General features: G+C 42.9%; 1 protein-coding gene across 6 annotated transcripts in view; it reads right to left on the bottom strand.

Annotated features, from left to right (window-relative positions):
- The window catches only part of RASGRF2 (Ras protein specific guanine nucleotide releasing factor 2), a 129532-nt gene that overhangs the window by 84173 nt on the left and 18091 nt on the right, over positions 1-27268 (bottom strand). For 5 of the 6 annotated variants that reach the window (XM_085567206.1, XM_085567207.1, XM_085567208.1 and 2 more), the window contains exon 2: positions 6144-6250. In XM_085567206.1, coding sequence (XP_085423332.1) covers positions 6144-6250 — 107 coding nt within the window. Of the gene's footprint in view, positions 1-6143; positions 6251-22124; positions 25125-27268 lie in introns of those variants that run through there. The other variant, XM_085567210.1, reaches the window with a different exon arrangement.

Below are 27268 nucleotides of genomic sequence, written 5' to 3'. Positions count from 1 at the left end.
CACGCAACCATGGCATGGGTTGGGTTGAAGGGACATTAAAAATCACCCAGTGCCACCCTGCTATGGCAGGGACACCTCCCACTGCTCCAGCCCCAGTGTCCAGCCTGGCCTTGGACATTCCAGGGATCCAGGGGCAGCCCCAGCTGCTCTGGGAATTCCATCCCAGCCCCTGCCTACCCTGCCAGGGAACAAGTCCTTTCTAATATCAATTTTAATTTGCTCTTTTAGTTTAAAACCATTCCCCCTCATCCTCTTGCTATCTGCCCACATAAAACATCATTGTCCCTCTTTTTCAGGAGCCCCCTTTCAGAGGGAAGCTCATGAAAAGCTGCCATGAGGTGTGCCCAGAGTCCGTGAAAAAGCTCTCCACGTCTCCTCTCCGGCTGAGAGCAGCCACCAGCCACAGGGGTGTGAAACTTTTTATGGGCTACAAGGAAGAGCATTTCAGGATTTGTTACTGAAGTGCAGGAACCAAAGGCAGGGAAAGGAAGGCAGGAAAATGGAATATGTTTGAAGAGTAAATTACTTGATTACCTGGAACTGGAATTGGATGATTAACCCCTGAAATGCAAATGGACCATACTTATAATTGTGTGAAAAACTCGTGACCACTTTCCATTTTGGGTGTAGCCTCTGGGAGGCTGCTGAGTGTCCAAAATGGACCTTTTGAAGGGCTTTAATAAATACCCACTTTATTCTCTCAATCTTGTCCAGCCTCTGTTCCAGGCAGCCACTCCAAGGCATCACAGGGATGGAGGTCCAGGAGCAGCCCCTGGACAGCCTGCACAGCTCAGGGATTTCTGGGGGGCTCACACTGGGTGTCTGCACTGGATGCACCCTCTGCCTCACTTACAGCCCACCAGAAACCTCAAAATCACGGTTTTTAAAGCTAATACAGTTTTTCTGCCAGCAAGGCATCAGCATAGGGCAGCTCTGAGCTGCCACACTGAGCTTACAACCACCTGCAAAATACTGTGTAAAATACACTGCAAAGTGTGCTTACAATTCTGAGAGAAAGCCTTTCTGCTTCTGTTTGTTCTTAATTTTAAATTACCAGTTAGAGGGCAGTAGCTCCTCGTACACTTTGAACAGTGACCCAGGTGAAGGAATTATTCCCATTTTCCTCCCTGCTCTTCTCCCACATCACCGTGCAGTGAGCAGACCTGAAGGAACGGGATTGATTACAACTAAGCTGGAGATAAATTTAAAAAGCATATTTCCCTTTCCGATCAGTTTCCCAATTAAGCTCATACTTGTGCCTGCATGAAAAAAGGATTTTTATTCCCACACGTAAATTTAAGACTTTGGTATAAGCTAAAGTAGAGAAGTCCAATGAATTTTATTAATACTACATTCATATAAGAAAAAGCATTATATTTTTTGAGCTAAATGCAAAAAGGCCTTAAAATAGAGAAGATTTTGTAAGAGAGAGTGATAAGTACACCTCAGTATATTGAGGGTAAGACAGATTTTTTCATAAGAGAACAAGTTCTGGAAGAAAGCCAAAACCAGGACTTCCCAAAGCAGCCACTGACAGAGGAATTAGGACTTGCCAGGAATAAATCCTTCTGCCCAAAAATGTAGCTCAGAAGGAGCAAACCATGCTCTGTTACCCTGGATATTACTGAGAAACCAAAGTAGTGAAAATTCAAATAAAATTGAAGGAGAAGAAAAGTAAGTACAGGTGTGGAACTGATAATGAGGTTCCACTAAGATATACTGGATTAAACATCCCACTTCCTGCTCAAAAGCCAAAAAATCCCCCATGTGAGGAGAGGGCTCTATGGACAGGAGCAATGGACAACATCACAGCAGAAAAGATCTTTTAATTAGATACTGGCATCCAAATAAAATTCTTATTTACTCAGAGTGGACCATGGGGTACACTGAGATTGGAGCATCCCTTTATCAACACTCTCTTTATAACTGACAAAGTAAATTAGACATGGAAGAAATTTTGATAGCTACAAATATGTGTTGGGGGTGGGGGGGGAAATGTGAAAAGCAGTCCAAAATTAGGTTTTCTATATGTCAATCTAAGAAACCAAAAAGCCTCAACTACCTCAATTGCATTGTCTCAGCTAACACAGGGATTACCACAGCTCCTCATAGGATATGACCCTCTGGAAAGCAATTAAATATTTCCCTTTCTCAAATGCCAGCATACTCACATGGAACAAGATGTTCCCAGGTCTCTTTTCAATATAAGAGTAATGGTAGTATTCTCAATGCCTCCTACAATTTGTAACTAAGACACCTGAGATAGTACAAAAAAGCATCTTTAAAGTGCTACATAAAATTCATCAATTCCAAAAAGAAACTTAGGTTATGCTCAAATCAACAGTGGCACTTCAGAAATTGCCAAAACTTCTCCCATTTGTCAAAAATACAGATAAACTCAAGGGAAAAGTTCTAGATCATGATGAAGGCAAAATTCAATCCCTAAAGTCAATCTGTGCTCTTTTGTTCAATTAAGCTGGCAAGAAAAGTTTTACACAATACTCAAAAAGTATTACTTTAGCCTCTTTTTATGTATCTTCAGCAAAATACCCAACGGTTTAGCAACTAATTAGAAAATCCAGGCTGCTCTGCTCGACACAATGCAAAGCAAACAAAAGCAGTGAAGCAGAAAATCATCAGAGCAAGGAGGTAATCCACAATAGGGAATGACACTCCATGCTTACCAACCAAATTTTACTTTTTGTTGTTGTTGTTGTTGTTGTTGTTGTTGTTGTTGTTGTTGCTTGTTGGAATTTTGTCCAAGAGAACACAAGAAAGTCACGTCCATATCCCTGGGGAACTTCCCCATGAAAATTTAGATACCTGTGCAGAAAAGTAGATTAAGAAAATCCTCTAAATGCACAGGACCCTGAGGCTGTCCCTCACAGAGATGTCCATAGGTCAGTATCACCAGAAGGTAGGTCCAAAAAAGATGTAAAGAGTCAAATAGCAAAAGGGTTGGAGATAAAAACACTGATCTTAGTTACCTCAGAGACCCAGCTGTCCTGTAAAGCGTGGTGGCTTTATAGCCTTTTATTACAAAATTAAATCACTTTAAATTACAGCTCCCTGGTGGAGTCAAATGTCCTGACCCTGAATGCAACAACCAACTTCCCTGCAAGTTCTCATTATTTTCAGCTGTGCTTTGTTTACCGTTGCCTTCATTTCATGCCAGTTTCTGCCTTGAAAATTCACATGTGACACATTTACAGACTGAACTACAAGGGCAAAAAAGCTCTTCTTGCTTACACACCTTTTACACCAGGCAATGGACAAGAATCCCAGCACCACTGAGGCTGGAAAATCCCTCCCAGCCCGTGGAGTCCCAGCTGTGCCCCATCCCCACCTTGTCCCCAGCCCAGAGAACATCCAGGAATTGCTGGGACACCTGCAGGGATGGGCACTCCAACCCTCCCTGGGCACCTCCAGGCTGAGCTCCCTTTCCATGGGGAAATTCCTGCTGGTTCCACCCTGAGCTCCCCTGGGGACGTTCCCTCTGCTCCTGTCCCTGTTCCTGGACTCTCCTGGCAGGAAAATGTTGTGGCAAAACCAGACTGCAGAGGGGGAAGCCCAGGATGCTGCTGATCCTGAGCACCATGAGCACGAAGCAAAAAGCCCAGCTCCCTTCCTCGCGCACTGTCAGGAGGGTGCCTTGGTTTAGCTTTTATAGTTTTCAAATCCTGTACTGCATTAGTGGATAACTCTAAACTCCAAATAGAGTGCTGGTTGCTGTCTTCACATTTTGGTCAAAACAATTCCTCTGGGCCAGAAATTCAAGAGCCCCAAAACTATAAACGAAAGTGAATTGTTGGGGAGCAAACTGGGGTCAGTTTCTTCATTACCTGGAGTTGGAATTGGATGATTAACCCCTGAAATGCAAATGGACCAAACTTATAATTGTGTGAGAAACTCGTGACCATTGTTCACCTTGGGTGCAGCTTCTGGGAGGCTTCTTGAGTGTCCAAAATGCACCTTTTGAAGGGTTTTAATAAATACCCACTTTAGTCTCTTAATCTTATGCAGCCACTCCAAGGCATCCAGCAGAAGTTGTCCCACACCAGGAGAAGCCCTGCAGCAGCACAGGACTGTGGCTGTCACACAGGGCACACCAGCCCAGCCCTGAGCCCCTGGGACCCCCAAGGCATATTTTCCATATTTTTCAGATTTTCCAGGCTCTGTTCTGAATTGGTAGGTGACTCTGAACTCCATAAAAAGTGTCAGCAAGTTCTCCTCACAGCTCAGTCACACAGAACAATCCTTTTCCAGCCCCAGAACCAAGGATACTGCTGTAGCTTCAGCCCCAAAAGGTGCAAACAACAAAAAGGCCCAAAAGGCCCAAAAAGTGCAAACAGCAGGGAATGGAGGGGAGCAACCTGGGAGGGTGGGACTGCATCACCTGGAGCTGGAGCTGGACAATTAACCCTAATATAGAAATGGACCAAAACTTATGAAAGTGTGAAAACCCCTGACTCAGAGTCCATCTTGGGTGGAGCCACGGCCAGGCTGTTGTGCTGCCCCAGATGCATCCTTTGAGGCCTCTTATTAAATACCCACTTTATTCCTTCAGCACGGTCTAGCCTCTGCTCCAGGAGCCTCTCCAGGCATCCCCAGCTCCAGGAGGAGCACCCAGACCCCGGAGCTGTGCCCAGGCAGCCCCAGGGCCTCCCTGCGCCAGCTCTAAATTAAACCCCACGAGCTGCTCGTGTTCCATTTTAGCTCTGGAGCAGAATCACTTCTGTTTACGTGGCTCATGTCCTAAGCAATTCGGGAGCTGCCTGGCTCCTTGTGCGTTACCATGGCACTGCAGATTAGCTGAGGTGTGGATGGGAGGAGGCTGCAGAAAGTGCATTTCAGCAGCAGCTCTGCCTCCTGTTATTGGCTTTCACATTTATGTATTAGCTTTTGCTTTGCAAGCTGTTATTGACCACAAAGATCCTGATATTTGTAATTCCTCTTAGCTGCTTTTTTTTTTTTCTATAATCTATCAGTTTATATCTGCACTGTATAGCTTATATAAATAGAAAATAGTAATTTGATAAATATATCTCAGGTCATAGCATAATATTAAAATAGAGACTATCTGATGTTAACATGCTCTTATATAACTCAGAGAATGTTGTAAGATAATTATGTGTCCTTGCATTTCTAGACTATCTGAGCAGTAAAATAAGAGTGATAAAAACCAGAACCCAATTTACTGACTCCTTTTTACCAGGGAGTGTAAAAACAACAGGATGGAATCACAAGAAGAAGTAAAATAGATTGGTTGAACTTACAAGATGGCATGAAGACAAGTCAAAGGTTAAAACCAAGCAAAAGAACACCTAAACCCAAGGAATGTTTGAATACATACATATTCAACTCAAACTCTTATGAATGTGCATGTACCCCCTGCAATATAACAGTATCTAGAGAACATGGTTTAAGTTAATGTTGTGCTTTTGGCAAATAGCCAAGCACCCCAGCGCTGGATTTTATCCCTTTTACCCCTTATTAAACATTTAAAAATTTTGAAGAGTGAACATCGTTTCTCCTAAGACCTGCATTCATCAGACCTTCATTGAGATGACTTTAATTTAGATTGCACCTCAACCGTGGCCACTTGCCACACAGGCCTCAGGCACAGACAACTGCATGGCTCAAGGTCCTACCACGTCCTTTTTCATAAAACAGTGGTTCAGGTGGCTCAGAATTTCAGTTTATAATTCAAAATTTTATTTGTCACACTTCATCATCTTAATGGCTTGACCTCCTCTTTCTTACATTTATTTCTCTGTAAGAGTTTTTAAGGAAAAACTTAATAAACTTATTTATTATTCTGTCATATCATTAATTTCCTCATTCATATGACACACTTGTCTCTAAGAGAAGACTAATCCTAGAGCTTCTTTCTCAAAAAATAATGTTCTCCTTGAACTAATTTCAATTGCAGCACAATTGTTTATGAAAGATAAAAGACAGTGAAATAAGCTTTGAATGTTAAAGGTGTTTTTTTTCCAATAAGGTACTCATGAATTGCAAACAACACCCAACTAATACATGCAAACATTTATTTCTGTTTGGAAGGTGGGTTTAGGTTCTCAAAGTATTATCCATTTATGTGTAATAAAATGGATCAGAGGGTCACAAATCGAGTTTCATACCTTGCTTGGTGAATAGCTTCTACCCACTCATCTCCATCAACCTCATCCTCACAACGCAGCTCCAGTGGCTTCTGCCCCTCATGGCCAAAGAGAACAGTAAAGTAATGCTGCAAATTAGAAGAAGGGGAAAAAAGGTTCAGGAACTCTTAAATGGAAAAGATAAAAGTTTAGAAAGTAAACAAAAAATGACCAAACAAGAAATAAAAAACACAAAAGACATCCCACCCAGCAACTAAAAACTACCAGAAGACTTTCTATACCCCACCCAGTGTGCTGCCAGCCCAAAGAAGATGTGTTTTAAGTTTCAGTCTTGAAACATGGATTGAGGCTAAAGCTACCCTGAAAATGTTCCTCTGTGTATCAAGGTAATAGCTTTCATGTACTTATTGATAAGTTATTGTTCTTAAACTCCCACATCCAAGACAACAAAACACAATTCCCTGAAGAGCTCCTACAGCCAAGTACAATAACAGAACTACAGCGGGGTGTCTGCAGTTCTCTCTTGCATTTTTTAACCTAAACCTTCCCTCACAAGCCAGCGTGGGGGCCCAAGCCTGGAACCACCACCACCTCCTCCCAAAAACACAGACTCTGCACTGGCTCCAGCTTATTGCCCACCTTCCCAGAAGAACAGGGACCCTCCTCATCCATTGCACTCCCAAAATGTGTTTCCCCCTCTCTCAGGAAGGTTCAGCGATAACTGCATGGCAGCTACCTTTTGTTTTCACAAGAAAATGCTGCTCACCCAAAATCTGGCATTTCTTGCATGAAAGGCATTGCCCTCGTAAGTTCCGTGGAACTTTCAGGGAGGTTTTTGCCACTGTCAGAATGCAGCACTAACAGAATTAGCTGGTGGGGAGGGGGGAGCCACCTTAGCTGCCATTTCACAGGGATGGGTATTTGCAACCTTATTTTGCACAGCTTGTGTGCCAGCTTACAGCCAGGCAGCAAACAGCAAACAGCTCAGAAAATGCTCCACCTAAACACACACCCTTAATTTCCACAGGTGCCCTAAATGCACCCTTTAGAAATCCAGATGTTTCACAGGCAGGAGGATGAGTGAGGGTCATGAAAACATCTGGGTTTAGGTCTGAGGTCATGCAGGAGCAGTTCTGACCAAACTTCTCTGGATTCCTCTGCTGTCCTCACTGCCCAGAACTCCCCCAACCCTCGTCCACCTCCACACCTGTGCACAGGGAACAGAAATTCCTGTCTGGGCTCCAACAGCCAAACTCCTACATTTGGCTTCCTTTTGGGTAAAAAAGAGCACAAAAAAGGTATTCCATGAAGAGAAATTATTCACTTGGCCATTGTGTTAGCTTGTTAAACATCACTACACGTACACAAAGCACTCTTCAAGCAGAAGAGCACCAGAACCGCAGGATTACAGATAATAACAACAGAATTGAGGACAAATCAGAAGCAGCCTTCACATTTCACAGGCTTTAACCAAAGAAAGTTCAGGGTCAGACCTGTTAAGTCTCAGAAATTAAATTGCTCCAGAGCCCAAATGAAGAATAATAAATGAGTACAAGGAAAATCTTATAACCTCTGGGGTTTCAACAGAGCATATCACTTAAAACTGAACACCATGAATAGAAAGGAAAAACCCACTTAATCAGGTCCATAGGATTCTCCATAGCAGTGAAAGATAAAAACTTTTACAACAATACAGTGCAGTTGAAAATAACCTACAGCACAGTGAAAAGTGCAGCAAGATTACACACAAATGTGTTCTGTTTGTAGAGTGGAATAGCCTATTTTAAAAAGCATATTTAAAGATAAATCACACTGTTCAGCACTGCATATTATGTAACAAGTTATTTGCGTTTCATAAAGCTGTTACATATAAAATTAGAATAAAGACACAAGTGCAGACAAGCACTGGATTTAATCCCATTGTATGGGGATTCAAGTTAAAGGGAGAGACAATATCAGAGTCCTCCCTACTTTTGAAGTGCAGCAACTCAGAGCTCTGAAAAGCAAGGCTTGCAGTGATCTCATGTCACAGAATTCAAACTCAGAGGTGTGCAGTTCCCATGGTGACAGGCACGCCAGAAACACACAGTTAAGACCAAGAAAATGCATACATTTAAACAAATTCAGAGGGCAACCACAGCAGGTCTGGACCCAATGGCAACTAGAGCTACATTACAGGCAGCATTTGTTTTGAAATCTTCCGCATCTGTCAGCCCCCCAAACAGGTACATTGCATTCAAGCATCAGCACCAGATCTCACTTAATTTATCCTGAAACAGTCAACTCTAGAGCAAGAAAAGTACAAGAAAAATATCATAACATGCCTCTAAAAAGAATCTCAAAGTCATCTTTAAATCCTCTTTTCAAGATAAATGTTGCTCATTTAAAAATCTAATTTACTACAAGAAAATAAGGTGGTATTTGTGATGCACTATTACATTCTCCAGTAAGTGCTGTATGTGAGTGGGCCTGTATATGTAATTACACAGAGACAATATAATTTTAGCACTGCCATTCAATGCCAAGCAGTTCAGCTTGCACAGCAGTGCAGCACAGTGCAGGTAAAAAACACCCTTCTGCATACACACCATGCTTTTCCTGAAGGGAAAACAGTAAATATTTAAGCACTGTAGCACATATTTACATCAACTACCCTCATCACCATCATTATCCTGTCTGTTGGATATCAGGAACACACTTGTGTTTCCAATTCAGCTAGACAATTTTGTTGTTTATGTTTATTATGAAAACCACTGGAACCATAGAAGGTAATAGGAATAATCTGTGTTTTGACAGAAAACAAAGTCATTTCATTTCAAGGTGTCTTTTCAGTATTCAGGTGCACACAAGTGACACAGCAAGGCTTCATTTGCACAAAAACACCTTTGGCAGAATTTTTGAAGGTAAAGTTGGGGGATGAAAAAGAAGAGGGAAAGCTTCAGGTACCTGGCACAGGTAATGAAATGTAAATTTTAAGGAATTTAGAGATTTTAGAGGAGCTAAGATTTTAGTTGGAGATAAGCCTTACTACAGTTAATTAAAATAAATTAGTAGGCCTTGATGAAGAGTTAGTAGTTAACTAATAATTGATTGCTTGTCAGCACAATGTTGAGTTAGCTGGGTTTATAATGAAGAATACACAAACTGACAAAGAGCTTTTAGGAACATAAGACAATTGTGGCCTCCTCTGTTCTGAAACCAACTGAAGACAAGGAATGGGAGTTCTACCAAGAGTTCATTTGTCATATTGGCATTGAAAAGGTAGAACGAGGAAGACTTCATTGACTTCCTCATTTTGGGACCCCTCCCCATGGAAGGGACACCGACCCATTTCAAGGGACAAACCATGCATGCTGAATGGCTTTTGGAATTATTAGCACAGCAGGGAATGGGATGTACCAAAATGATGAATATGTGTTTGCATTTTGGGTGTTCAGTACTTGTATGGATAACAGGGCTCTGTAATCACCTGGAAGGCGTAGTGTGGATTTGGGAACAATCCCACACACAGTAAACACACACTTTCTGACTTTAAACTGTTAGAGAGTTTCTGTCCGTCACAGCTGAATATTGGTATTAAATCAATATCCATATTTCTGTAATAATTCAGAGCAGCTTTGCAAACACACACTTTCTAACTTTAAACTGTTAGAGAGTTTCTGTCCGTCACAGCTGAATATTGGTATTAAATCAATATCCATATTTCTGTAATAATTCAGAGCAGGAGCTTTGTAAACAGACACTTCCTAACTTTAAACTGTTAGAGAGTTTCTGTCCGGCACAGCTGGATATCAGTGCTAGATCAATATCCATATTTTTAATAAATCAGTATGAAGGCATGCCTCACAGACAAGGGAAGAGTCAAGGGACATCAGGAGCAGTGCTGTGTGTCACTCTTGGCTCTTACCTGGGGCTACCCAGAGTTTCTCCAGTGAAGGAGGAATGAGGAGCTGATGGACTGCTGCAGAGACAAGGCAGGAGCTGGGCTCAGACTCTGGGTGCAGAAATCCTGCACCCGAGCTGGGCTGCCCAGCAGCTCACAGCACAGCTCTGCCCTTACAAAACTGCCCAAGTGCTCAACACAAGGCAGCAGCACCTCTGCAGCTCCAACACTTCCCCTTCAGAGGGGAAGAAAAAACATTGTTCTGATTACAGAAAGAATCAATCAAACAGGCAAACTCTCACAAAAAAAAAAAAAAAGTGTAGAACAACACAGCAAACAAACAAAAAACACACAAACAAAACAATCCCACAAGGAAAAAAAAAATCAAAATGCCAAAGAAAAAAATTAACCCAAATGATAGATGCTGCGTAAGAGAAATACTGTAAGAGAAACACTGAGGTCAATGAGAGGTGATGCCCCAAACACTGAAGCACTGAGGGACGCAGAGGAACCAGGATTCCCTGTCACAGGCAAGGGAGCTGCTGCCCCAGGGAATGCCACCGGGCAGCTCCACTGCCAGCTCCTGCCTCCAGCTCCTCGTGAAATTGGTGAGATTTCACTGCCCCGGAGGCAAAGCTCACGCTGGGGAAATGATGCAAGGGCCAGCAGTGCTTCTGATATCCCACCCTGCCACCAGCAGGGCCAGCCAACAGGTAAATTGTGCTCAGGTGTCACCCCAAACTGTCCTGTGACCTTCCAGAGGGTGGGTGCGGTGTGGCAATAGACACTGCCCATGGTTTGCCCTTCCCTGAGCTTTCCTCCCTAAACAGAAAACCCATTTATAATAATGTACTGCGAAATTGTCATTTTAAAGCTTAGTTGTGCCATGATCTGGCCAGGCACTATTTCCCGATCTTTCACTGTTTTACTGCGGTCCTGGCTTAACTATTCAAGCCAGGATATTGAAATTAAAAAGATAATTAGGTGTCAATATTGATAAGAATGGAAATCAGAGATGAAAAATTGTGGTGGAAAATTTGTCTGTGTACCAAGATTGCTACCAAAACATTAAGAGCCATAACAAAAGCCTCTCTTCAATGTGAGGCATGAGGAAGCTTAATCATTTGCCATGTATTTAAGGCTTATATTCACTGCCTGACGTTTGCAAGGGTGTGTTGCAAAACTTTGATGCTGGAGAAGGTGGCAGAGGTGATTAATTAAAATTTAACATGACTAGCTAAAAATATTTATTGTTCTTGACTTCTAAAGACATTTTCATTTCAGAACCTGTAAGCCTGTGTTCAACCTGAAATGCAAGTAAATTATTGAGCAAAAGAGAACAATCACTGCAGCAACTGAAAACTCCTCAGTAATCCCAGAGAGAAAAGCAGCAAATTGCAGTCTAAATCAAAGCAGCTTATGCTATCCAAGGACACATTAACTCATGGAGTTTTCAGATGTGTTGTACTGACAGTGTTTTGCCCAGCTTCTGAAACACAATACAAAATGTGTATTTTGTATTACTCACATGCTGGGGGAAGGGAAGGGAAAGAAGGGGAAATGTTGGGAAGAAGGCAGCATCTCTAGAAGGGAATAAGTGGGCAAGGATGAATGTGTGGAGGTGAGGGAGATGTTTGGGGGAGAAGGCAGCAATCCCTCACAGAGAGAGATCATTCATAATGATGCATGGTGTCAGCACAAGGAGAATGGTTTCAACGAGAGGAGGGTGAGATGGGATATTGAGAAGGAATTGTTCTCTGGGAGGGTGGGGAGGCCCTGGGATGGAGTTTCCAGAGCAGCTGGAGCTGCCCCTGGATCCCTGAAAGAGTCCCAGGACAGGTTGGTGTTGTAAATGCAGGTGAACCCAGTGGGAAGAAATGCTGATGTCTGACTCCAGCTCAGAAGGCTGAATGATTTTTTTATTATAACTATGCTGTAATACATTAATATACTATTTAAAGGAGATACTGAAAGTACAATTTTTCCTAACTAGCATAACTCACTCACAACTCGTAACCCTCTCTGAGAGTCCAGCCCCAGGTGGGTTGGATTGGCCACCAGGCTCAAACAATCCTCACCAGAATCCAACCAAGCATCACCCCAGGGAAACAATTCTCCACACACATTCCACATGGGAAAACAAGGAGCAGAAACAGAAATTGTTTTCTCTTTCTTCCCTCTGTGCTTCTCTATGAAAAACCCTGAGAGAGAGAAGAAAGTGCCTGGCACAGGTTGGAGCAGCCTGGGGCAGTGGGAGGTGTCCCTGCCATGCCAGGGGTGGGATGGATGGGATTTAAGGTCCTTCCAACCCAAAGCATCCTGTAATTCCATGGCTGTGCCAGCTGCCTGGTGGGCAGGAAGGTCCCTCTCTACCACAGACAATTCCCCCGTGCTGGGACTTGCTGTGCCACCACTCCTGGCAGGAAATCCACATCCCATGGCTGCTAAATTAGCATGAGAACGGGATGATGACAGGGCTGAGAATTCATTTTGAAGTTTCCAGGGAGATCTACTGAGCCAACACATTTCATGCTTGTATCACACCAATTAGTAGAAGCTATAATGAGAACAGGATTAGTGGACATCAGAATTAACACAGTGTACTCGGGAAGAGTCAGATGGTTTTTGTACAAGGATGACATCTCCTGTAAACCCAGTGGAGCTCTCAGAAGGTTCAACAAGTGTTTGGATTGCAACAGAAATGGTTTTGACAGATATTTAGGGAAATGCTTAAGTATCTATGACTTAAAAGAAAAAGGTCACTCCACAGGTGAAAAAAAAAAAGAAAAAAGAAAAAAAAATCTGATCAAAAGGTAGGAAACAATTGGAATATTGGGCCATCTGTCAGTTCTTAGAATGAAACAAAGTCATCAAAGGACTTCCTTGAGGAATTCTTTTGAGGACTGGGGCAGCCATTACAAAGGATGATAAAGTCTGTAAATTATTTCAGATAGTAATGATGAGAATGTATTATTAAGAACTTCAACAGGCCTGAGTTACTGGACAGCAAGATGTCAGATGGAATTATTTGTCACAAATGCAAAGGCACACATGTGAGGAAAGACATTTCAAGCTTCACACGTGGAAAGATGAACTTTGTGCTAGGTAGCACCACTCAGGAACAAGAATCCAGGGAAAAGTTCCATGAAAACACCATCCCAATGCTCAGCAATGCCAAAAGAAGCAGATCACACTAGGGATGTCTGGGAAAGAAACAGAACAAAGTGAACAAGGTAATTACACTGTGAAACATCCTGAACACCATCGGTACCTTTGGACTTTTCACATGGACATAAATTGGGACAGGTTAAATAGAAAAAAATAGAAGTGGTGTGGTTGAGTATGTCACAGCTGGCTAAGTGAAAACTCAATCTGGGACTCTTCAGCACAGAGAAAGGATAAGGGATGATGGTTTTGAGATGAAGGAGGCCAATTCAGGCTGAGCATAAGGAGTATTTCACCATGAGGATGATGAGGCCGTGGCACAGGATGGGTGAGGAGGTGGGTGCCCCACCCTGGAGACATTCCAGGTGTGGCTGGACAGAGGTCTGACCCACCTGAGCAAGGTGAGGAAGCCACAGTTCATTGCAGGGAGAGTTGGACTAGAAAACCCTTAAAAGGTCTCTTCCATTCAGAACGTTCTGTAATTCCATGGAAGGAAAAACTTCAGGGACACAACAGGAGTCTGCAAAACCCGGAGGTGTACAAAGTGGATGACTAGGGTGTCACAGGTCTGCTTCTTTTCCAGTTAAACCCTAAGAAATCTATTAAACAAAGGGCAGAGAAAACAGCTTCAAAACAAACAGAAGAAAGTGGTGGCTCACAGGGCTGGTGATAGTCTGGTGATGCTCTGTGACAAAGGAAGTGGTAAATGCAGTGGCAGTGATGTGCAGAGAGAGCAGAGGGGTCAATGTGCAGAATTTCAGGGCTAGCAAACACACAGAACTCACATATTTGTAATGCAAACAGTCCTGAAGCTGAAAATAACTGGAAAGTCATTTCAGAGGGAAGGGGAAAGTAAAATAAGTATTAAATAGATGCCTTCCCCAGCATATCCTCACAGCCAATGTGTGGGACAGTTAATTAGAGCAGTTGGACCTTTGGCTGAAGCCTTTCTCATAGTCCTAGAGGGGCTAATTAAAACTTCCCTTGGTGGTGTGAGAGTCTTCTACAGCCTTCAGATTGCTCTGCACCTGATTATAAATGAGATGTGCTGGTGCCTTCATGAAGCACTGGCTCTAACAAGTTTCCTGGGGTTTTCCTTGCTGATTTTGGGTTAGATTTTGGTTCTTTAAAAAAATAAAGAAGTAATTTGCAAACCTGGTAAAGACACGCTGGAGTATTTCAGGTTCTGTGTTTCTTTCTGATGACACCTGGGAATTAAGGAGATTTTTTTTTCACCATTTTAGTATTACTTTGTCTTCCCTGATAGGTAGACATCTGATACTGAACAGAAAGAACTAGGGAGAAAAATATTCCAGAGGTAAATGAGAATATGGCTTTTATCTGCCAAGAGCACATTAGAAGTTACTGATTTGGATCTCCCACACTGAGGATATGCAGAGGTTCAGGCTGTGGCATCTGCTCCAGGTTTAGCTTCAAACTGGACAAATACAAAATATCTTGTACTGGGTGAGGGATGGCTTGATGTCTCCTTCCTTCAGCTAGTATTGAATTAATCAAGTGCCAGCCTGCTCCAGAAAATCTATTCTGACATCTGACAGTGGATGCCTTCCTGAGCCATCCTGCAAATATTGTCAAGCCAAGAACAACTGAGGTAATTATATGTAATTATGCAATCAACAGTTTTCCAGTTAGGGAGATTACACATAAATGCCCCCTGTGTTATAAACTCTTACCCTGCCAATTAGAAAATACCAACTTGAGTGCAAAACAGAAGTCAAGGAATACACAAAGGTCACTGAGGACCTAAATTCTCCTGCAACTCTGTTGAGTTGCATAGAAATTACACCAAATTACAATGGTTATAGCACTTGTTTTCATGGATGAGAGAACAAGGCTAATATGGGCCCATCTGCTCTATTTTCAATGCAGACCATTTGTACTTCAGCAGCAGTTTATCAACAGGGGAAAATTCTGCCACATGAAAGGAAAATTTTAACAAGTAAAACCTACAGGAATGGGTACAAGAAGTAAGTGCAGCTAAATTATTCACTCATAATAAACTGAACACGGGTACCTTCATCTCCAAGTGCATTTGACACAGTCCAGTGGGAATTTCCTGCCAGAAACCACAAGCCATTTGCTTCCCAGGGGCCTGAGAGCTGCCTTGCAGTGCCAGCACAGTCTCTAGTAAACACTCCCAGCCCTGCCAGGGCTGCTGCCTCCCTCCCACGTGCAGCACGGCTCCTGGGACTGCCACTGACACATCTCTGCATCTCATTTCCCCAGGTGACTGATGCTGGGATGTGCCCTGAGGACACCTCTGCAGGCTGCGTTCCTGAAAAGTGGAGAGCGGTTCCTGCTGGGCACGGCCAAATCCAGCCTGGCCAAGCCCAGAGGCAGACAGAGCTGCCCCAAAACTGGTGGTGGGCACAGCCTCAACCCCATCCCCAGGGTCCTGATCCCCCCAAGCACTGGGGAAAGGACACAGCACCCAGAGCTGCAGCTCACACTCAAACACGAAAGTATTCCTGCCACCACTTGCTGCCTCTGCTCCCTCCCAGTCTTCCATTTTCTGCAAAATATTCCTTATGCTGGCAAGGGAACAACCACTCTCTTGCAGAGTGTGGGTTGCAGTGGTGATTTGAGAGGTTTCTCAGGGCACACACACTCACGTGGAGAGATCAACAAACGGGCAGGTTGGGGACCACAGCAGTGAAATGTTTGCAGTGCAAGTGATGGAGAGGGAGCACAGAAATCCCATTTTCCCTCCTGATGACCTAGCCCAGCAGGTGGGCTGGGGGCACAGCCCCTCACTCCTTGTCCCTGCCCCCATTTCAGGGTTTCAGCAGCTTCCATTTGCCCAAACTGGAGGGAATGAACACTCAACTCACTCCAGGTTTTGGTTCCTCCTCAAGCATGGCACAGGTGATGTGAACCAGGACTACAGCCCTACCACATAACTAAGAACAACACAAATAAATTAGTAGAAATCCAACTAAATTAGTAGAAATAGAGTCGTATCAGTAAAAAAATGTGGTGTTCAAGCTGGCACAGAAAGGACAGATGGGGAAAACAGACAGAAACAGACCAAAGGAAGCACTGTAATCATTTGCAGTGTTAAGCATTTTTCAGGACTCAAAGCTTTCTGTGTTTTGCTCTTTTTTCTTCACGCTGTCTCATTTGTTCAGCAGTTGTCACAACCTTAACCTTTCTCCACACACCAACAGCTTTCCCCTCCTTGTCCAAACAGCAGCCAGAGCTCTCCAGCCCTTTCCTCTGAAACCTGTCAGTGCTGAGAGCTCCTCCACACCAATTCTGACACAAACCTCAGCAGCTGGTTTGCCCTGCAGAAGACATCCCTGTATTTTAATTAAAAGATCAGACTCTAAAGGCCAGAACGAACATTTATAACCTTCTGTTTTGATTACTTATGTAATATGGACCAGAAAAATCACTCCAGAGAGCTCCTGCATCAAACGTACAGGATCAAGATGGGACACACACTGTCCTTCATCAACCCTAACACAGAAAATAATGGAAAACCCTCCTGAGACCAAGTTCAAATTTTCTAGGTAATAAATTACCCTCACTGCTGAAAACATGCTGCTCCATTTTAAAGGATGAGCAGGCAGGTAAATAATGAAATTAGATGAACAGCCTGGATTTTGAAGATTGCATTCCTATACTGTGCACTGCAAGAGTGAAGCCTGACTTCCTCAGCAAACACCATCAGATATGTACCAAAATTAAAAAGAAACAAAGATAAATCCACCCCAAAGCATTTACACAATTCCTACAGAGCAAACAATTTTAATGTAATTATTTACAGGAAGCAGATTAATTGGCTGTCTTCTAATTATTTTCTCAAAATATGCAAACACAGCATTTGACATTTTCAAAGCTCTTTACAGAACTAATCTCTGAGCTCCTCTACAAGGTAAGAATTATGGTGCCCATTTTAGACACCAGGATATGTGCAAAGATGCCCAAATATAGATCTGCTGTAAAAGAGTTCAACTCAAGACTGCTATAAACAGAGCTTCTCTCCCTGAAGTGAGCCAACACACGATGGGGAGGCAAGAATAAGAAGTCAGCACATCTCAGACCTTGTTACATCCCTGTTATATATAATAATTTCTATCTATAAACATTTTCAAGAAGGAAACCAAACACTTGAAATTTCAAGCAACTGCAGTTTTGTGTGAGATGAGGGACAAGGCTGGTGCAGACACACACCAACACCAGAGACCGACAGGGCTCTAATGGAAAATCTAGGACCACTGCAAAGAGCCAAATACAAGGTCTGCATGACACCTGAATGATTTTATTGCACAGGAAAACAGCCTTTTGTTGGCACCATGCTCCCTGACAGCCACACTCTGTGGTTAAGGAGCCCTGAAGGATCAGAGCCTCATTATAACCTTGTTAAAAAATTGTCAAGAAAAGTGCCAGACTATGTTTTTTGAGCAAGAAAAGGGAATTCCAACACCAGAGCCTCGACCTCCATGTACTCAGAGCCCACCAGAGGAGCACTGGCTGCTCTGGCACCTGGATCCAGCCCAGGAGGGCAGGGAAGGACATTCCAGAGCAGAGCACAGAGCTGCTCTAGCCACAGCTCTCAGAGCAAAGGTTCTTCATTAAAATCACATTGCCCAGTCCCCAAGGACTGTGAGCAGAAAAGTTCCTGTTTAGGGAACCTGTAACTGCCTCTCTCAGCACATCTGGATATTCCAGCACATCTGGACACTCCAGACCCGCAGGGGATGGTCTGGACTGCTGCAGATGGGGTTCACTCAGATGCACGGGGAGATAAAACACTGTCCTCACCTCAGCACATCAAAGATCCAGTGATTGAGTCCTGCCCTGTCACACCCACCAAGAAATCTGGATGAAATTTCCATGACATTTCTGCACATATTCTTCAATCTACTCTCCTTTGAATTCTCCAAATTTGCAATAATAATAAAAAAAAAAGCTAACAAAACAAACAAAACCAAAAACAAAATGAACAAACAAACAAAAAACAAACAAACCACACTTACACACACACAAAAACCCCAAAACCACCAAAAAACCCAAAAATAAAAAAAGAAAAAAAAAAAACCCAAACAAACAAACAACAAAAACCCAAATCCAGAAACAAACACAAACCAATGCACCTCACCTTGGCCAAGCAACAATTAGGATGATTCCATCATATTCCATTCTTTAGCAATCCTTCCCTAATACCCAGGACTTCTGACTGTCCATTTTCAGTTTCTGGTTTTGCACAAAGATTATCTGAAATTTCCATAACTGTTGACATTATTTGGACATGCTGTAATAGTAAATGCTCCAATGCTCCACCTTGCAAATATAGAAAAAAAAAAATCTCACACTGATATGGGTCACAGACACCAACATTTTATAAGAAGGGCAAGAACTGAGTTCCACTACACCAATTGTGAGCTGAAAATTAAGTTTCTGAAATTTGGCTGGAGATTGCTGAAATGTGTTGAGGGTTTATGTCAAATAAAATTATGTTCAGGCTGCAATACCAATAGCATGACAGATAGAATCCTCATTTTATATTATTGACTGTCAAAGACCCACTTAAGCACAGTTTCCAACAATTTACCCAACTGGAACAACAGCACACATTTTCTTTTCAGGTTTTTACTAATATGTCCCCAGTTGTATTAACTGTGCTGCACTCCATAGCTTAGTAATGTAGATTTTGGAGTAGATTCAGTTTGCAGGTTTTTCAGTGTGAAGTGTACAACATGCCTAATACTCACCCAAATTAGTGTCATGCTATATCAAAGGACATGTTGAAGTTTGCTTTGTAAGTAATTCAACAATTACTCATATTCTCTGATAACAGGATAGAAACTTTTCACAACTTACAGAGAATGCCTGGAGTTCTGTTCCCCCACACAATGTGGTTTCAGCCACACCTGTCATTCTGGCACTACTGATTGAGCAGCAGAGTTTGTAGCAGAGGTAAATTACTCACGGTAGGAAGTACAGTCCCTTCCTCACCCATTACACTCATTTTGCACTGCTCACACCCCATGGCAGAACCTCCCACCCACCCAAACACTGAACCCCTGAGAGGGAGGGGAAGGGGCTTAATTAAACAAACAGACCAGAAGGAAATACAGAATCACAGCGATCAAAGAATCATGGAAGAGTTTAGGTTGGAAAAGCCCTCGAAGATCAGAGCCCAACCCTTCCCCAGCACTGCCACAGCCACCACTGACCCCTGTCCCCAAGTGCCACATCCACAGGGGTTTGAAATCCCCCCAGGAATGGGGAGGCCACCCCTGCCCTGGGCAGCTGAGCCAGGGCTGGAGATCCTTTCCACGAAGGAATATTCCTCAATATCCACCCTGAGCCTCCCCAGCCCAGCCTGGGGCTGTTCCCTCTCCTCCTGTCACTGTCCCCTCCTGTCAGGAGCTGTGCAGAGCCTCAAGGTCCCCCTGAGCCTCCTTTGCTCCAGGCTGAGCCCCCTCAGCTCCCTCAGGAACTCTCCATTCCCTTCCCAGCTCCCTCAGGAACTTTCCATTCCCTTCCCAGCTCCTCAGGAACTCTCCATTCCCTTCCCAGCTCCTCAGGAACTCTCCATTCCCTTCCCAGCTCCCTCAGGAACTCTGCAGCCCCTTCCCAGCTCCCTCAGGAACTCTGCAGCCCCTTCCCAGCTCCATTGCTGAGCTCCTTTCCAACACCCAGTAACTGAGGATACCTGTCCATCAACTCTTTCCTCTGGGGCTGTTGCAATTATGGGTGTCAAGCAAAGAGCTGCTCTTTTTTGCATGGAATTTACAGAGGGATTTGTGATAGAAAAGTTGAGGAACCTTGATGTTGTTGAGCCATGGACGGGTGAAAAAAATCACACAATTTTAGAAGGCAAAATGAGCCTTTATCAAAAGCACTTCTCTCTTTTATAGAGAACATTGTGAGCATTAATTCCATTGGTCTTAAAGCAAAAACATTTCACCTGACTGGTGCACTGGACTTAGGTCAGTGTGGTAGAACATATCTATAAACAATATGGATGGAAAACAGAAAATGATTGTTACATTCCTCTGGGACTTTTTCCCAGACCTAGCCTGGCAGAAATCTTTCTCTTTTCTCTCTGACTGAACAGAGAATATCCACAGAACCTCCCTGTTGATGCATTATCTTCCCTTCCATCCCACAGGCATATTTGGGCACTGCTGGTTGACCCTGACCTCTGGAAGCACCTTAGTGGTGGCAGAGTTTCCAGATGTGGCAGCCCCCGTCACTGCCAGCTGTGGGGTGGTGCTGGGCTCTGTCCCAGGCACAGGGGAGCACAGCAGGTCTGAGCCCTCAGCAGGACACTGCTCTGGCACTCTCCTGTCACCTGCACTCCAAGAATGCTCTTGGACTGCTGGCATTCAGCATCGGAAATGCAGGTGAGCCCAGTGGGAAGAAATGATGTCTGACTCCAGCTCAGAAGGCTGAATGATTTCTGTATTATAATTAAATTATAATATGCTAATGTACTATTTAAAGGAGATACTAAAACTACAAACCTACTTTTTCTAACTAGCATAACTCACTCACAACTCGTGACCCTCTCTGAGAGTCCAGCCCCAGGTGGGTTGGATTGGCCACCAGGCTCAAACAATCCTCACCAGAATCCAGCCAAGCAATCCACCCCAGGGAAACAATTCTCCAAACACATTCCACATGGGAAAACAAGGAGCAGAAATAGAAATTGTTTTCTCTTTCTTTCCTCTGTGCTCCTCTACAAAAAATCCTGAAAGAAGGAAGAATGTGCCTGTGACAATTTAGTGCCATTTTCTTTCACAGGTTTTCTGGAATATTTCCAGCCACTTCCAGTGCAGACCCACTCCAGAGCTGCCCAGAGCAAGGCAGAGCTTTGTGCCCTGTGTGTCCCAGGGACCCGGCTCCTGTCCCCTCACAGGCCACTCTGCTGTCAGGATTACATCTGTGAGATGGTATTTTTTTTTTTTTTGGCCTTTGATATTTATTAGTTTTTATTTATATTGCAGTCTCACAAAGTGTGAGTTCTTCAGTACTTCACTCTAACAAATTAAAAATAGGGTTCGTATTTCTCTTTTTACAAGGTTTCTTTAAAAAGAAACTGCTTAATTAAAGAATGACACTTAAATTATTTTTATTTTTAACTTAATAACTGACTATGTATGGCTCATAATGTGACCTTTTTTATCTAATTAGACAATATTACTCAAACTTGTGAAGAAGGACAAACCTTTCTTTTAAAACATTTATTCTTTTATATATATTATAAACAAGAATATATATGATTAATAGATAATATATTATAAATAATGATATAAAATACATATAAATAATATATAGTATATTATATATGTGTACTATAAATAATATATATAATAATATATATTATTGTTATATATTGTTATATTCTAAAACTTTAAACTGTAAGTTTTCTACTGTGCGATATTATATACTTTTATTTAAATGATACACTCATAATTTCAGTTTTATAATTTAATTTTCAAAGACTTTTTTACAGCCTCAGGTCAAATATAGTGGTTTTCTGGGGGGAGGTCAGTGTCTGTCAGCACAGGAAGTTTAACATTCACAGTGGTCAGGGTTCTAACGTCCTGAGCAGAGCAGAGCCTGACCCTGCTGTGCACACAGAGGGGATTTAGGAATCTCAAACCTCACGGATTTGGGAGCTGGAGAATTAATTTGGGAAGTCACCTCCCTGCAAGGCACAGGTGGCAGGGGCAGCCCAGGGCAGCCCTAAGCAGGCAGCACCACTCTGGAGAGGACAGAGTTACAAAGGGGTGAAAAGGGGGCACAGAAACATCACTTTCTCTCTCCCAGAACGAGTAAATTGCACTCAGGACAATGGGATTTTCTGTCCATTTTCCACAAAGAGAATATTTTATGTTCCCCCTTCTTACGCAACCTCAAATTCTGCTTTCTATGTCAATACACATCCCCAGCAGCAAGAGCTTTCTCAAGCTAACCTGAATAAATACAGAGATTCTGGGCTCCCAGGGGACATCATCTCTGAGCAGGAAAGCCTTCCCATTGTTGCTCTTCCACAATAAATCCTGCAAAGCCCTGGCTTGAGAAGTGCAGAACGGCACCCTCGTCTCTCCTCTGTGGCAGGAAAAAAAACCAAATTCACTATTTCTTGCCAGTTTGACAGCTGTGTTTGATGGCTGCAGTTCATTAGGTCTTGAACTTGCCATACAATTGAAGAAACTTTTAGGTAAAGCTCTGCTTTCCACTATGTTTGTCTCACAGTGCTTTTCACAACAAATTGTTGAAAAGTCTTGAATAGTAATGAAGCAGAGTGGCAAAACCAGCTTCAGCTTGGATACAAACAGAATTATTCTGGGGGATGTTGCACTTTCTTTTAGTGGTGCCAATACCAAGTTTTAGTCAAGTTGTGATTTCTTCCCTTCTACTGGAGTTTTGATAAACTCTACTAAAGATCCACGTATCTTATGTCATGTAATATATGCCTGAATGATCAAAGTATCCACATGGCAAACGCTGAAATTCAATTTCCTTCTCATTTCTTTTTTCCATTTGCACATAAAAGTCTTGGTTTTAGCTGCAATCCCTCCTTCTGTCAAGCAAAACATATTGCCTGTTTTTTCTTTTAATTGTAACCCAAACATCTTTTTTTTTCTTTAATAGAGAAAAACACCCCATCTTTAAGCCATCAGCTTCCATCAAAATGTCTGAGAAGCAGTTTATCACTCAGAGCTGCATCTACATACAAATAGTTTCTGTTGTTTTTTTGTTCTGAACTCACTGGAATGTACTGTGGGAAGACTATGTCAGAAATTCAATTTCTCCTCTCAAAATCCTCTCATTTTTTAGAGCTTTGTAGCCCACATGAATATTACCCTTTTCAAAGGCAGAGAAACACACAGCAGTGTGTGAGGATGGAAAAGCCATCCAGTTTTGCTGCTGATAACAAGAAAGGGAAACCATAAAAAACCTAATTTTCTGCATTAGCAGGCATACAGGGCATAATGTAAAAAATACAGTAGGAATTCAGCTACAGCTTTCAGGTCACTGAAATGCCTCTATCACTTTCTTGCTGAAAAGGCATTTTTTTTCTGCAGCAACAGATAAAATATTCCTTAAGTCATCTTTTCTTGAAAACTATTTCTAACAAGAGGAGAAATGCTACTGAAATCTTCTGCTCTGATTTACACCAGAGTTGGGCAAGGCATGGGTAGGGGGTGGCAACAGGTTAAAAAAACCCACACCTTTCTATTCCAAAGGAAATGTAAATGTTTCTCTGTATCAGTAGTTGTTTAGAAACAAAATCAAAGCAAAAATAAAAGCACTTTGTGTTGATTGGGACAAATGTGCTGACTTTTTTTTTTTTCCAGGTCTTTTGAAACCTGGTCTTATTTCCAGGTCTCATTTCCATGCAAAATCATTCTAACAAAAAGGTGAAGAGCAGCAAGCAGGGACGCCCACCCTTGGATTCCCCCACTTCTTGCCTTCATTCTTAGAATTCTATTTCTGACACCTCCTCTCTAACTTTTGTAATGTGAAACATTAATAAACTTCTTTGTTCCAGCACTTGCACAAAATGGGATACCACTGCTACTACTGCAAGAGTTGTAGTAATTATGGAGATTGCCATCCTACTGCCTGACATGGTGTCAGAAAGATAACCAGGTTAATTCAGGCTTCTTAGGAAAAAGAAACCCACAAAGCCATCTCTATCAGGCGTATAAAATTATCTTTTCCAAAGACAAAACAGTGCAGAAGTGCTTTGGATAACTAAAGTGAGAAGTTTCAAAGTTCTCATTTTGAACACAGCTGGGGAAATGTACTGTCTTGTAACATCCCAGTTTTGTAACCCCATGTTAAAAAAAAAAAAAAAGCCCTAAAAAGCACATGAATTTACTTGCCTGCTGTAAAAAAACAAAACTAATGTAGCCAGATGCAATAAGGGAGACAAATGAGAAGAGAAAATTCAACCAAATTCCAGCTGGAAAGTGACATTCCTTTCACTGCCATCACATGCAGACCAATTTCCATTGGGAACTTTTTGGGGGGGAGTTCTGTGGGATCCAGCCACAGAGAACTGACCCAGAGCAAAGGTGCTGCCCTGATTCCTGATTTTGGCACTTTGGGAGTGAAACCTTCAGTGATGCATCAGTTCCTGGCTGCTGTGGAGGAGGCAGGGGGGGTGCACAGAGAACCACAGCACCGGCAGGGCTGGAAATGACCCCCAGGATCACCAAGCCCAACTTTCAACCCAAATTCTGGGTCCAGACCCAGTGTCCCAAGCCTTGGGTGACAGCAAACAGCTCCAGTGTCACTGTGACGTGTGAGGGCTTCTTTCTCCTCCTCCTCCTCCTCCTCCTCCTCAGAGGAACTCCAAGTACAATCAAAAAGCACAAAAACCACTTTAAACTCAGTTGACAAGACCCACGGGATCGTTTTTATTCTCCTCCCACACCTTTTCCTTACAACAGAACATTGTTGGCTCTGTGAACACAAGCTACAGTTGTCTCAAGAGCTGCTGAGTAAAACCACATATGTAACAGTGTTATAAAATAATTTGTGTACAAACAGAATACAGCACAGAGGCGTGACAGGTAGCCACAAGCTGTGGTTACAGGTCTTGCTATCCTGGCTCAAATTAGTCAGCTCTCAGTGGCCACAGATACCTGCTTGTCCTTAAATGATCCAGAGAATGAGGCAAGAGCAGAGCATTCCCAAAAATGGGCCATAAAATCACAGAACCACAACTTTTAGGGGCTGCTTTCAGTGGTTACTCTGTGATTGAGATGCCAGAGTTATTCTTTTTCTAATAGTTTTAGAATGAAGGCATGTGCTACTACAAAACACAGCAGCCAGATGCTTTACTTGCACTATCAGTGCTACAAGGAGCTTATTCTTTTCACAAGAGATATGGATCTAATTTTGTTTTGCAGCACAACTAAATAAGTTTGCTTTTCCCTAAAAAAATGATGGTTTTCTAGTACAACAGCTTGAATAGTTGAACAAATCTTAACACCGAGAGACGCATCACAGCTCCCAACATTTTTACAGGTTTGCCTTTTAGACATTTCAAGTTACCAGGGAAACCCATATCTTGTAAATATTTATATCAGATAAATCTTTAAATTTCCACAAGTGCTGGTCTGTGCCATTGCTCCAGCTAAATGACTACCGCCGAAAGGTGACAAACTGAAGAGCAACTTGCTCACAATTCCTCTGAAGCACACAGCAGTGCAGTGATAATGTCATTCAGCTAAAGGGGCTGTGCAGCAGAGTCCCAGTAAAACCAGCTGCAGGCGATTCTGCAGCCTGACAAAGTGACAGATGTCCCAGTATGGTTTGGGGCCCGTGTACAGGAAAAACACCATGTCCTGCTAAGAAGGTCAGCCATCCAAATACATCTATTTACACTGCTGGGCGGAGAGCTGGGATGAAGATTTGCAGTGTGCTTCTGTCAACCACTCATCCAACAGCACCGGAATAATTAAGGAGAGTGGGTGTTTAACTCCCAGCAATGCATCCTCTGATTTAGCTGGCTGATTTAGGACCACCATGCTGAAACCTTATAATCACCAAAATAAATGCAAAGCTCCACCTAAACACAGAGAACTCTCTGGGGCCTTCAGGTCTGACTCTGATGTCACTGAGGTTAAAAATCTCCAATCTGCATCACCCACCATTCCCAGCACTTTCCCTCCTGCACTACCTCCCAGACAAGTTTCTAGGCACTGAAAATACACCACAATTTCCTCACAGAGATTGCTGGTTCTTTTTGCTCAGCCCTTGCTGTGCTACAGCCCCACTGCTCGCTGAGTTCTCGCTGTGCAGGTGTGAGGAGCAGCAGGTCACATCACCTGCTCACCTGCAAAACCGCAGCAGAGATAAACAAAACCTACCAGCCACTATTTGTTCAGTACAAAGAAGAGAAAACATGTTATTACAAAGTACTGAAATTTTTATCTATTACCTCTGAAAGAAAAGAAACTACAAGGCATAAACCAGAAACAAACACAGATCAACAAGCATGTTATCATTATGATGCAGGTACATTAGAAATAGAAAATTTGCATTTTCTGTCTGCTATCCTAGTTCTTTTCCATCCTTGAATATTAAAGAAAATAAATACTACATGCTACATATCAGGCAGACTCATAAAACACATCAAAGAGTTGGAAAAATAATAATTAGTATCCCTTTTTGAAGATTTTTATAGGGCAAAAAATAGTAGGAATTTATTTTTAATGTAATGTGGGAACTTCCTACAGTTCAAGAAAACACAAGACTGCTCCTGGGCCACGGGAACAGTTTGTAATGCTGATGGGGCAAAACCTTCTCTCCCCACCTTCATACCAAAGCCAGGGTGGAGAAGAGCTCGTTTCAGGTGAGCAGAGCATAAAATTCTTACAGCAATTAACTGAAGCAGCAACAAAAACAATCTGGTCCTGAGGTACACCATATATACCAATACTGATCCGAAACTGTCTTATACTGAGAGCTGAGCCACCACAGCTGTGCTTTGCCCAGGTTCCTCACTATTCACCCCAGAAGGGACCTTGCTGCTCCCATGCTGAGGTGCACGAGTGACCTTCACACAGCTCAGTGTGGGGATCAGAGCTGCAGTGACACAGGAAAGGGTTTTCCAGTCATTCCTGCAATTCAGATACACTCCTAAAGAGCTGCTCCTTGCCATTTTCCTCCTCAGACCTTGCCCAGTGCTTTTTTTCTTGCATCCCTACCCACCAACCTCAGCAGTCGCCAGCACTTTGAGGGATCACTCCATGCTATTGATGGCTTTTTGGGCTACCTAAAAACAGGGGCCAAAGTTAAGAGAATAAAACGCATTTCTATTTATTGAAGGGCCTTCAGGTACATTTTGGGCAGGCAAAGCCCCCCCCAGGGGCTGCACCCAAAAATGAGACGCATGTCACGGGTTTTCACACTTTTATAAGTTTGGTCCATTTGCATATTGGGGGTTAATTAACAATTACAGCTTCAGCTAATGAAGGCATTTACCCCAAGTTTCTCCCCATAAGTCACTTTTATTTTCATTTCTGGGCCCTGAGGCAGTGTCCTTGATTGCCAGGCCTGAAGAGGAATTGCTGTGTCTGCCCAAAACGGGACAGCA

The sequence above is a fragment of the Lonchura striata genome, chromosome Z, assembly GCF_050655825.1.
Source record: "Lonchura striata isolate lonStrDom1 chromosome Z, ASM5065582v1, whole genome shotgun sequence".
Taxonomy (NCBI): Eukaryota; Metazoa; Chordata; class Aves; order Passeriformes; family Estrildidae; genus Lonchura; species Lonchura striata.
The sequence above is the reverse complement of the archived record's forward strand: the minus strand, read 5'-3'. Positions and strand labels throughout refer to the sequence as shown.